The following is a 13,158-nucleotide window of genomic DNA, read 5'->3' as shown; positions in this document are numbered from 1 at the left end:
AACTGAAAAAGTCAGAGTCCAACCATCTATCTATCTATCTATCTATCTATCTATCTATCTATCTATCTATCTATCTATCTATCTATCTATCTATCTATCTATCTATCTATCTATCTATCTATCTATCTATCTATCTATCTATCTATCTATCTATCTATCTATCTATCTATCTATCTATCTATCTATCTATCTATTTCCTATTCCTCTGTGATCAGAGGAAAGCCTCTTAATGAGTTGTCTCAGGCAAAGCTTTGATGCTTTTCCTTTCAAGGGATCTTGGGGAAATAAAAAAGAGGAGGTGCAATGATGGGATGACCTTTAAACCTCTAAAAACAATAAAACGATAAACAGAGGCTACTGGGCTCACTTGTATCTTCTCTTCATCAAATCAAGATATTACTTTGTCGAACACTTCAATTCATGACCGAATATCTACACGATCCTCAGTCCCTGTCCTCCATAGTTGGGATTTGTGTTCAGAGCTGATTTAAAAATTTAAACAATCTCAATATTGATGATAAAAATTGAACCTGATATGTGTTCAACATGGTTACACTGTATGTTAGTATTCACCACTATTTTTAATGGGAAATGCTTTCATCATTGATCCATCTGATTGATTTTGCTTCTGCGATTGCACCAGCGTGTCAGATTGGACAAAAATTAGGATTACCAGACTTTAACTACATCCATCAGTCGTCTTATTTAACCTCACATGAATTATTATGCTGATATTGTGACAAAAGAAGTGCCAAAGATACTGAGATGAAGGTCTAAGTACAGGAGAAGCAACCAAGCAACCATGTTTAAAACGTGTACCATATTATACAGACCCTCAGACAGGGTACCTCTCCTCTGATTGGGTCAGGCGATAAAGAGGTCAGCTCCTGTGGGACAAACAGACCGACACACTTCAAACAGCAAATGCATGGATCACAAAAATCAGCCCATCGATCTCTAATTGTAACATGTATTGTCACGCAACCACATCATGTGTGAGTTCCTGCTGCATCGACTGATACGTTCAGCGACTACACTAAGAGCCGATATGCCTGTACATATGCATGTTTTTACAGATTATCAATTAATTAAATTCGATAAATGCCGGAAGCAAATCAGACAAAGGAGGAGATGATAAGAAGCTTCTGCTGCCATACTCTGTGCAGTACGGAAAAATGCAAAGGGCTTATTTTACCATCAGTAAAACTCCACTGGTAGTTTATAACAGACCACTTTGTGGAAGCCTGGAGCTTTTAATGAATGCCAATTACATATGTTAATTCAGGCAAAGATTAATTTGCATTCATAAGGTCAAACGTCCACATTGGAGTCAGGAGTTTTATCAGGGTTTATGTTCATCTGCTCTCATTTGTTTTGGGTTTATCAGATCATATTCTGATATGAAGCCTTCATACTTCAGAGAGCCTGAAAAGGTAATTGCAAATTATTTTATAAGCCAGTGGATGATTCAAAGAAGGGGGTTCAGTGTTAACAGCACATATTGTTTAAGGAGAATGATTCAACTCCTACTTTATATGAAGATAAATAAGTTGTACTTTCAATGACAAGAGTCTCAAGTGCAAAACTTTAGCTGCTATGAGGAACATGAAACATGACATATCCTGACACCAGCTTCTGGAGATGCTCCTGTGGATTATTAGCCACGTTTTCATGGGCAAAGATCTGTTCTTAGACCAGTCTGTGGTCTAAGCTAAGGTTGGGACAGTATTTTAACAACATCTGATTTGCGTGAAAAATAATGACAATCTGTTATGTTGAGCATTTTAAAATTGTGGGATTTTTGCACACAGCTGATAAAAGGTACATTTTTCCAGAAAACCCTAAGAAACAATAGCGGCTGAATACTGAATACTGAATGATTCCAAATCTATGTGCATTGATAAGTGTGTGTGTGTTAGTGTGTTCGTCCCGTCAGCTCAGGTTGTGAGTTCACAACACAAAGCTAATGAGTCTGGTGCTTCCGACGCTGCGGGCCTGAACACATCCGACGCCGCGTCGGCGCTACGCTGCAGCAGTGAACCCGACCATCTGACACGGTGTCTGGAGCTGCACACATTTAGCGCTCCACGTGTTTGTACCGCACTAAATGCTTCTGAGTCCACAGCGCTCCTTTGGTATGAGATGTGATGTGTGGAGATGCTTGTTAGTCTGCAGAATAATTTCTCCGTCTGTCTCTTGTTTGCTCCCTCATGCATTAAAGCAGGACGGTACACACGAGGTCAAACATCGGCTGCGGCTCCGACGACTGAACTTGAGGTGACATGTTCCTCCATGGCTGTGCATCAATATTCAGTTACTGTTGAATGGTCACTTCTTGTTGTTACTATGTGTCATAACACAAAATGTGTGCTGGTCTGAAACAAAGGCATCACTATCATGATAAATTCTCCTGTTGCACCTGTGCAGCTGGGAGACATTCAGAGCACTGCATGCTGGGTGATCTCTGCCTGTTGAAGGTGGGATTCTCAGGATTAAAGTAAAAGTGTGTGTGTGTGTGTGTGTGCGTGCGTGCGTGTGTGTGTGTGTGTGTATTTGGGAGTGCAGCTAGAGATGGACAGGAAGTAAGAAGAAATGATGACATGCAGCAAAGATCCAAGAGCTGGAATGGGACCAGAACCACAATGAATTATGGGTCGCGGGCTTTTTAAAAAAAAAAAAGTATGTATGTTGTTTAATTAAGAGTTTGTCATCAGAACAACCTTCATCCCCACATTTCTATCATGTCGTTAAACAGAAGTGACATTTGAATTGGTCTGGCATGACCTTTATGTTGGGGGTTACCCAGCTCCATATTGATCACTGACTGGCTCACATGTCTGTCCATTGTCGGGTAACAGAACGAACGAGCAGAACGAGCAGAATTGTTGCTCACATAATCCATAAAACAACTATGGCATTGATTGTTTCTGCTGTGTCCATTTACCCTGCTATTTGAGCAAATGCGTGTGCATATCAGTGAGCCCCTGTTTACAGAGGCTGGCATGATCCCAAACCTGATTTTAGAAAAGCATATGAAAGATATTCCTGGGGTCAACCCCCCCCCCCCCCCCCGCCCGCCCCTGTCCTCTACGTTTCCTCAAAGACAGAACAGAAAGATCTGCAGACAGACGCTAGGTGACGATCAGTGGCGTACCTCAGACGGTTTGGCTGCGCACAGTCAGCCAATTAGGAGAGCAAAGGCAAAGAGGGCAGCGGAGCCCAGAGGGCCCGAATCAGAGCGCAGGCCTGCCACCCCATAATACCCCCTGACTGCTAGTGTATGCCGGCTGGAAAGATGAGTACAAAGAGTAGCATGTACAAGAACGGAATTATGCCAAGTGTCTCCGTTTGGATGATTTAGACACAAGATAAGGAAAAGAAGAAGTGAGAAGTGAAACGAGACAATTGTCTCCGATCAGTGTGTGTGTGTGTGTGTGTGTGTGTGTGTGTGTGTGTGTGTGTGTGTGTGTGTGTGTGTGTGTGTGGGTGTGTGTGTGTGTGTGTGTGTGTATGCATGTGTGTACACGATCCCCTCTGGGCCTCCCTGTCAGCAGTGACCTTTAGCAAATCAAAGGAGATGCAAATGTCCAGCTTCATTTGGGCCCACGCCAGCTCCACACACTGACTTGTAGTGGGGGGGCTGTGTGCCGACGCCCACTGAGAATAGCTGTCAGTCTTCTTGGCTTCGATTAGTAATCTGAAGGGTCTCTTTCTGGTCCCGGGTCTCCTTAGCGGATCCCATCAGCCCCGACGCTTCCCCGTCCATTAATGGTGTCATTTCTGGAGAGAATTGTAATGAATCCCATTTCCCCACAGTCTTTGTGTCTCCCCACAATGCATCTCTCTCTCTCTCTCTCTCTCTCTCTCTCTCTCTCTCTCTCTCTCTCTCTCTCTCTCTCTCTCTCTCTCTCTCTCTCTCTCTCTCTCTCCAAAAAGCAAAAAAGATGAGCCGCTGATCACCAACCTTCAACACCTCCTGAGTCGTAGCCGTCCATAAAGATATCACAAACACAATGTGGAAATAAGACCAGCTAAATGCAGGTAAAAATTAGATATATGATTTAACAAAGCAGCCACTACAATCAATAATTAAAAACTCTACCAATATAATTGCAATAAAAAAATCTTAGGATTAACCTATAGATCAAGTTCTCCTCTCATTTTAAACTTACATATAATTTCATAAATTCTTGTATGAATTGTAGATGACGTGTAAGTTCAGGGGTTAGGTGAAATACTGATCCGTGTTCTTGTGTCTCCTCGTGAGCAGCTCAGCTGGTTAGCTGATATGAGCTGCTGGAATTTTTTAGATATGAAAAGTTGCACAAGTTTTATTGTCAAAAATATTTTATACCTCAGAATAAAAAAGATGGAACGATTTAACTCAATGGCTGCATCTGTGTGATCTGAGTGTCTACACTCTTTGTACACACACACACACACAGACACACACACATCCCATATTGCACATACAGTAGAGCAGAGATGTTATTGACTCGGTCGTCTGTGGTATAACCGTTGGATGAAGGGATGCATAGATAAATGGATGGATGGCCTAAATGACAAATGGATACATAAGTGGAGGGATGGACAGATAATGGATGGATCAGCAAAGACAAACACAGATGTACGTATGAGCACAGGATGACCCTGTGCTGACTCATCGATTGATGGATGTGTGATGTACATTGATTGAACAGATCACTATTAGGAAGAGCAGCAGTTATGAGTTTCTCTACATCCTGAGTCACATGAATTACTAAATATGTACCGTACCACATTCAACCCTCTGCCGTTAGGCTGGTTCCTCAACAAAGGTTTAATTTTAAAAGTCAGGTTGTCCAAAAGTCAGACAATCCAACCTTACAACCAGAGACATAAAATCCATTAATGAAGTCAAGCGATCGATTTTCATTCAGACAGAGATTTTTCTAACCTGTAGCTGTGAAAGGTCGGGATGTCAGCGCTCAACGTTACGTCAGAGCCATCAGGAAGATTCTTGTTTTCACTGACAGCACAGACAGCTGGTTTGTCTGAAAGTTTGTAGAGAGGTGTCCCGTGGAACAGGAAGAGCTAAACCAAATATTAAGGTGGATCCAAATCAAGGTGCAGGTCCAGGGAATTTTTTTTCGCCATCTTTCTTATCAAATGTCATCCCTGTGACATTTGATAGATAGATAGATAGATAGATAGATAGATAGATAGATAGATAGATAGATAGATAGATAGATAGATAGATAGATAGATAGATAGATAGATAGATAGATAGATAGATACTTTATTGATATGATGGCACAGCCAAATGAAAACGTGGTTTGGTTTGGGAAGTGGAACAAGAAAGATATTCCAAGTGTTTTTAAGATGAGATGAGATGAGATAAGAGGGGGGGGGGGGTCATACATAGTACCGTGAGAAATACATATATATTAACATATGTAACACATGATATACATATGATATACAGTATATATTGACATACATTGTACATAGTAAGAATTTACAATATACAATCACCAATTCATCTAAACCATATGACACAGGGAAAATATCCCCTATGAAAATCTCCCTTTAAAGTTTGTCCTCTTCAGGAGAGAAGAAAGAAAAATTGTAGCAGAAAAAATGAGAGACGGATTAATTATGATGATGGAGTACATTAAGACTGTATGGAAATATTCTGAAATGTGTGTATAGATGCGCGCGCGCGCGCGTGTGTGTGTGTGTGTGTGTGTGTGTGTGTGTGTGTATGCATGTGGGGGCGGAGGTGAACTATTTGTGAAAAATGTCACACAAAACAATAAAATGAATATCACCATCTTCAAATATAAATCCATACATACGCATCTGTAACAATACTAACTCAGATAAGTATCGAGGTATAGCGCAGTATGGTGTATATACAGTGCAGTGTTACAGCTAAGGTTCGTAAAGATGGAGAAACAAGACAGGAAGGTCCCAACCACAAAAATCCCACCCTGACGTTTCAGCTTCACATTTTGTAAGAGAAAGTGAAAAAAGAAAACGTAGTGACGTCCATCAAAAAGTAATCTGTATTCTGACCCCAAACCTCCCGACAAATTCCACTTAATGAACCAACCAACCTCACTCTGCTTTAATTCCCTTACTTTTTATTTTGCTTCCATCGTCACAAACCCACCACAGGAAATCACTTTCAGTTCTGCTCTGCCAGTATAATCAGCTTCTTCCCCCAGATTGGACTCAAAGTGAAAAATAAAATGTGGAGGTCAGATGAATGCAGAATGTCTCATTTACTCAGGAATAACATTAATGAGCCAAAAAGAATCTGTGTTAACATTCTACATATCAAACCTGTGAATCGAATGTTCGCCTCTCAGGAATGAGAACAAACTCATCTTCCTGCAGACGCTCATCTTCCTGCGTCCTGTGTTGTGGTGCACATTTGCAATGCTAAGCAGCAGTCAGGTGAATGAATGGCAGTCGCACTAGTTGATTTTAATAGGTGGCAGCTATTTCTGTAAGTCCTCCAGCAGGCTCCTTTATCTGGATCTGATCACACTGTAAAACACGCCACAGAGCTGCAGCTCCTTTTCCTCCACCAGGCTGTCTCTGTGGCTCTCCTTTTTCTTCTGCTCTTTATTTTTACATATGTTTCACCTTCCCCTCATCATTTACATCACCTCTCCCCTGGTTTCCCCCCCCTATCCTCATTTAATCACCCCAAGTCTTCCTGGGATGTTGGGATTAAATGACAGGCTATTGGTTGGATTGTAATAAAAGTCGCTGCCCATCATCAGTCCCAGCCGGTCCCAGACCTTCTTTTTTTAAAGAGCCATCTTTCCCACACACATACATCACATTCCATTTTCACCAGACGAGGTGTGAAACCTGATCTCGATGCACTTTAGACACAAACAGAAAAGGTAAACTTAATAACTGGTTGTTTATTTTATTGGTGTTAAACCCTTGCTAATTTAATCCACTCTACTGTATCTACAATCCCACTACTCTAATCAATGGAGCCCACTGCCAGTCTGATCGGCCTGATCCCGTCTCTGTTCTGCTGCTCACGTCAGGCAAACACTTCCCTCCAATTAAACTGAGCTCAAGGCTGTTAGGGCTCAAGCGCTCAATGAATTGACGCTTCCATTGTGATGAACTTACTTTCATGTGTTGCTGCCATCGCGTCCCATCAGTATTGTGCACCAATCCTATCTCAGATCGCTGACACAGACACACTCTACTGGTAAACTAAAGCATGAGCAACATGGAGTTTTTATTCTTAGGATCTGATCAGTAGAAGATCAGCTGGTGAGTTTTCCTCTGTGGACAAATCACCCGTTTCCTGTCTGTCCTGTGACGCTGGTTAGCATCAGACCTGTCTGTCTGTCGCCTCTTCTATGCTAATGAAGACCCATTGATCGAGAATGAAATTGGAGGCTTCAGGCGACTGTGACAAACTCTGACAGTCAAACATGCTTTTTGTCTGGATATAAACCTCCTGATTGACTCAACTAGACATTAAAATAGCTAGAGCAAGATTTGACTCTCTGCTTGGTGGCTCAGATGTAAAACTTGTAAACCAGGCCACGCTTGCCTTGCGTAACTCACACAGTTTTGCTCTCCCAAGGTTATGTTAAAAGACCTCAATTACATAATGGTTGAACAGCCGCCTCTCCCAAAGGCCGCTTTGAAGTCATGCAGTTTGACGCGTCATGATTTCTTTTTCTGTGCTGGATAAACTCTTCTTTTCTACTGAGTTTGATAAGGAAATTAAAGAATCAAACTTTTAAAATGGATCTCACAAACCCACAATAGATTATTTTAGGGCTTTGTTTCCTCTCAGTATCTTCTAGTGAACAAATGTTCATCATGCAGACGATGCTGAGCTCTGATTATTTTTTTAGTTGAACAAGTTATTTAATGTGTCAGCCCCTCTGAAACATCTTCATCCAAATGACTGTGAAGGATTGTTTACTGGTTCATGCTTTTATTTTTTAAAATGACATGACTGCTTAGCATCGCTTTGATGTCTGAAGTCGAGTGTGGTTAAATCTGCAGCAGCGTTTTTTGTTACTAACCGAACAAAATAAAGACCCTGTCATCCATTAGAATTACAGAAAGTGGGTTCAAAAATATTTCACATTTACACATTTAGCACATCTGTACCAACATTAGAATTCATTTGAATCATATTTCTGGCAACTTGGCAAAAATATTTCATTTTAGTTTTATTTTTAGTCCCCAGCAGTGTTGACTGTGTGTTTGGCTGGTAAAGCCTCACCATGTTCCCCAGCTAGCTTCTTCCTACGTTTCTAATTTGATGCTTGGAATAATGTATACAGTTAATAAAAATAGTTTTTATGCTGCTGTGACTGGAATTTTTACTAATGATAACATTGAGACAAAGCAAAACAATAACCTGAAAGATGCTAAAATCCCCTAAAGAACAGAGAAGAACTTCAGGGATAAATGACGCTTATCACACATAGTAAATTAGTTTGACCAGAAAATCATAGTACTTAGATTTTAGATGAGAAGGAAACTATTACAGAAGGAAGGACGCTATTTATGGAGTCCCTTCTTCCCTACTAAAAAATTCAGCCTTCGCCAAACTATTAAGAAGAGGCAGTAAATTCCTCTGAATTAAATGGAACAATTGCATCTGCTGACTTTGCATTAACACTCTTTTCGGAGTCTTTAACACAAACTGGAGTGACACAGAACACTCTTGGTATTCTGCCACTCTCTTCATCCCACCACCTCCTAGAAAATGTCATCCTTCACATCTGCTGCGATCAGATGCTCCTCCGTTGCAGCGGGAGCCAGCGGTACCTGACTGCTCCTCTCACGTCAGACAACTTCATCACAGAGCTGAACCAGGGGGGAGTGAGTCTGACCAGACTAAGTGTCAGGAACACATCGCCACCTTTGAAGCACCTATTTTTAGGCTGAACTCCACAAGTCGCCTCCTCACCTCACCTCCTCAATCTGACTGTCTGTGCAAAGCTGACCATTGAAGCCCTTTATCCCTGAAGTCCTTGAACATTAACGACTCCATCTGCCGTCTTTTCAGCATTATAATTAATTCCTACATTCCATTTTTCAATTCTAAAAAGTTTTGTTCGAACATGTGATTAATAATCATGTGGGTGGGGGCCTCCTGTCAGCTGGCTGTGGATACAGGGGAGAGCTTCATCCCTCATGGAGCTGCGGCCCTTTGGAGCTCACTGTAGTTAATTAGTGGCATGGCCTCGGGACTTTTATCTGCTCTGTGTGTGTGTGTGTGTGTGTGTGTGTGTGTGTGTGTGTGTGTGTGTGTGTGTGTGTGTGTGTGTGTGTGTGTGTGTGTGAAGTGATTCTGTAGGATTGCATCGAGCTGATTGCGTGTTTGCGTGCTGTGCATTGGATGTGGGTGCGGCATGCATGTGTGTGAAAGCTGAGGGCTCATCAGGGTCTTGATGGCGAAGGCCCCGGACGAGTGAGACTTGAAAGGCTGGAAGCAGGGAGGGGGTCAGTCGGAGAGGAGATTACAGCTCCATTCAGGCCGGTGGAGGAAAGAAAGGAACAAGGAGGAGCTGATGAAGAGGTCACTTCATCCACACCGACTGAAACAAGAGCTCTCTAATTACCCACTGCTCTCTTTCTATTGCCCCTGCAGGACTGGAGCAAAATTGTAGCGACAGAAAGACACGCTTTGAGTTTGTTTTCAGGCTTGACAACCATTTCTTTTATAACCATTGCTTCCTGCTGAGCCAGCAGTGTTAAATGACACTTTATGTGTCAAGCATTCATTCATTCACCTTCTTGAAGACGAGACGATCGCAGTCGACCCACACAGTCACAGCTACACCAATCTATGTGAGGATGTTTTTGGCCATTTATGGAAAATTTGGACATTCAGAGGGAAACAAGCAAAAATTATTTTGAAAATCTGAAACTGGGGTTCAGCCTCATCTGGGCAAACATCAGAATGTTCCAAAATAGTTTTCAATCTTTTCATTAATCGAATTCTTCCAGATGTGATTGCATTATTTTATTTCTAGCTGATTTACATATTAATGTTTTAATGTGAGAGTTTAGACTCACACTGTTAACATTAAAGGGATTTTTATAACACATTCTTCTTTGGAAATGCAAATCTGGACCCACAACCGCTTTGACTGCTGACATGAATTAATTCTCAACAGAAAAAAAGACTTCAGAAAAAAAGTGTTTCACAAAACGTGAACCCACATCTTGATATGCAGATTTTTCTAAAGAAAACTATGCTATGACTTTTCTCCTTTTCACAGGATTGCTCTTGATTTAGTAATATATAATTTACATAAATAAAGCATAAATGCTCTTCTTTGTAAACCCTTTGGACTGATGAACATGAAATAGAAAATGTCCTTTATCTTTTGGTGAGAATGGGAAAAAGAAAAACAGACACATCCTTTTGAGGGTTTTTTTATGTTTATTTTTTTTGACTTTTTTTTCTTTAAAAAAATGACAAGGTCCAAGTATTTTGGAAGCCCCGCCCTCAACCCATGTTCCCTAGCCAGCCAGCTCGACTCTAAAGCAACCAGCAAAGAAAAATAGTCATATGGACAAGTGATAATATACACCCCATATACAGCAATACATAGTGGTCTACCATAATGTTACCAATAATATGCAACCTCCACTGAGGCTTCAGTTCAAACTGTTGCCACAGATATGGTTCATTCCAATAGCAACCATCAACCAATGATGGTTGTGTTTTTGACCAGTGTGGGTGGAGCTAAGGTGGCCGCCGTACGGTGATGACATCACCGACAGCCGCCTTTCCCTTCGCACCACCGTCAGCTCAGCTGATGACAGACCACGCCCTGGTTTCCACACAGCCTTAGCAGACAGCGCTAAGATTCCGCCGTTGACCTGAAGACTCACTTTAAACCAGACTCAGCATAAGTGCAAAGTTTTAGGAGGCACTGACACACGCGCTCCGCTACGTCGAGCAGGCCGAGTAAATGCAACCGACGGCTGCTCCTCCGCTCCAATCGAACCGTTTCCGAGAGTTAAAGCGTTGTTTTACAGTGAGCTACAGTTAAGATTCCCGCTGGTTCACTTTAACCTGGCCACAAAGCAGGTACAGACACAGGAAATGAACAGTCTGCTGTATGGATCCCATAAAATTACATTTCAAAAAGTCCACTTCAGGTCCACCAAGTTCAAGTCCTCAATGCATTTCATTTCTATGTTGTTTTTTTCCCCACCTCATTTTGCATACAGTAACAGCCAGTGACAGACAGGACAAAATGTGTGTGTGTGTGTGTGTGTGTGTGTGTGTGTGTGTGTGTGTGTGTGTGTGTGTGTGTGCGCGTGCGTGCGTGTGCCAGTGACCCACGCAGTGGTAGAGACAGCAGAGACCAGGTTTCTGTGTGACATGAAGCCGGCCTGTCCCACAGTGTGAACCCGTGTGTGTTCCAGGCTACAGGCACGACTCCCAGTGCAGCTGCAGGTCTGTGCTGTCCAGAAAGTCGGTGGAGAAGACGCTGGGAGGAGTGTGTGGCGCCAGCGGAGCCAGGCTGGTGCCCCCATCGCTAGCTCCGCCACCTCTTCCTCTCCCCCCTCCGCTGCCCTCTCTCCCTCCGCTGACGCTCCCCACCATGGAGATGTCCAGCCAGTCCATGCTGTCCAGGCTGGGGTCACCAAAGTCTAGCCCCGTGGAGTGCGTGGGGAAGCCCAGGTCAGACGTGTCCATGGGGGAGGAGGGGTGGTCCAGGATGCTGGGCATGCTCAGCATTTGGCTGTGAAGGTCGTCGATCAGCGTCAGGCCCCCGTCGGGCTCCACGCCCAGCAGGGGGGCGCCGGTGGTGCTCTCCAGGAAGTCCTCCAGGCGCCCGCTGCCTGTGCAGGACTCTGCAACTGAGGGGCTGAGGGAAGGCTGAGGGGAGATGAGGGGCTCCTTAGGGGTGGGAGGGGAGAGGTGAAGCGGAGATGGGGGAGAAGATGGGGATGGCGGGTCAGAGTGCAGAGGGGCGAGGGAGGGGTCTGGGTTGGCCTTGAAGCCGGGGATTTCTGACGGAGGAGAGAGAAAAAGATCAGTCATCAGCAAAGAAGACGACAGACTCCACCTTTATGTCGTTAACGTTTAGATCCGTTTATTACCGCCGCTCTTGAGCAGGATGTCAAACAGGTCGTCCATCTGCTGACTGTTAACGCCGTTCTCCTGCTGACAGACGAAAACATGTCATCAGTCAGCCGCTAACAGCTCATGTGAGGACGCCGCCACAAGCTACAACGGCAACTCCGTCTGAAAACAGCCTAAACTAAATCTCCTGTTCATCTTTCTATAGAACTGATGATAAAAAAATACAAAAGAGAAATTTAATGGCAAAGTGCAGTTTTTTTCTTTCTAAAGGAGCAGATTTCAAACATTTTAGTCCTGAACGCCTGTTTTTCTCTCCATCATCAGCTAAACTAAAACGATTTTCTTTTTGGGTTAGAGTTCTGAAGCTCTAATGTTCTGCTTTCGTCTTGCCTCCTGCAAGGATTTCTAGGATTGAGGAAACTCGCTGCCTAAAAAAGCCTTTTGTTTGCCAATGTTTATAAAAAGTTGAAAAGTAATCATCACCTTGTTTTTTAATGTGCTTAAAAAAAAATAAAAAGCTGTTCTAAAAAAAATCTTGCAGCACACTGATGTACCTTCCAAGGCGATTTTGTTTCTGCTCTGTGAAATCCTCATTTTGAAATATGAGTAAAAATACAATATAAATATGAGTATCATTAAATCAGTCTTGCAGTTAAATTTTTGTTAAGGAAATATAAATATGTATTTGCATCTGGGCAACACTCACAATAGAAAGCAAACTGAGGAAATTAGGCAACACTTAATTGTTCCACACAAAAAAATAATTTATGTATAATCATGAATACTTGTGTTAAATCAGACAAAATTGTTAAAAACATTCGACATCCAACCAGGCAGCTCAGAATTTTCCAAATGATTTCTAAGGTGAGCAAAATGAGCACGCAGCTCAACATGAGATGGAAAATGGATAAACAGACAGAAAGAGAACACTCAAAGAGAGAAACAAAGAAAGACATGCTGAGGACATACTTTGGAGCGCTGAGGAGGAAGGGAGGTGTTGGGTTTGGGAGAGGGAGGGGTGAACAATGTGTGCCGGTCGTAAGGCAAACACACCTCCTCTCTCT

At 42.7% G+C, this 13,158-nt stretch overlaps 1 protein-coding gene across 11 annotated transcripts in view; it reads right to left on the bottom strand.

Moving 5' to 3' along the window:
* Positions 1 to 10,421: 10,421 nt before the first annotated feature.
* Positions 10,422 to 13,158, bottom strand: part of mrtfab (myocardin related transcription factor Ab) — a 36,279-nt gene continuing 33,542 nt past the window's right edge. For 6 of the 11 annotated variants that reach the window (XM_068304727.1, XM_068304732.1, XM_068304731.1 and 3 more), the window contains 3 exons: positions 13,064 to 13,156; positions 12,112 to 12,175; positions 10,422 to 12,021 (listed from right to left, as the gene is read on the bottom strand). In XM_068304727.1, coding sequence (XP_068160828.1) covers positions 11,432 to 12,021; positions 12,112 to 12,175; positions 13,064 to 13,156 — 747 coding nt within the window. In that variant the 3' untranslated portion in view covers positions 10,422 to 11,431. Of the gene's footprint in view, positions 12,022 to 12,111; positions 12,176 to 12,226; positions 12,302 to 13,063; positions 13,157 to 13,158 lie in introns of those variants that run through there. The other 5 variants (XM_068304736.1, XM_068304726.1, XM_068304729.1 and 2 more) reach the window with 4 other exon arrangements.

Source organism: Antennarius striatus, chromosome 21, assembly GCF_040054535.1.
Source record: "Antennarius striatus isolate MH-2024 chromosome 21, ASM4005453v1, whole genome shotgun sequence".
NCBI lineage: Eukaryota > Metazoa > Chordata > Actinopteri > Lophiiformes > Antennariidae > Antennarius > Antennarius striatus.
This window is presented reverse-complemented; position numbering and strand designations above follow the sequence as displayed.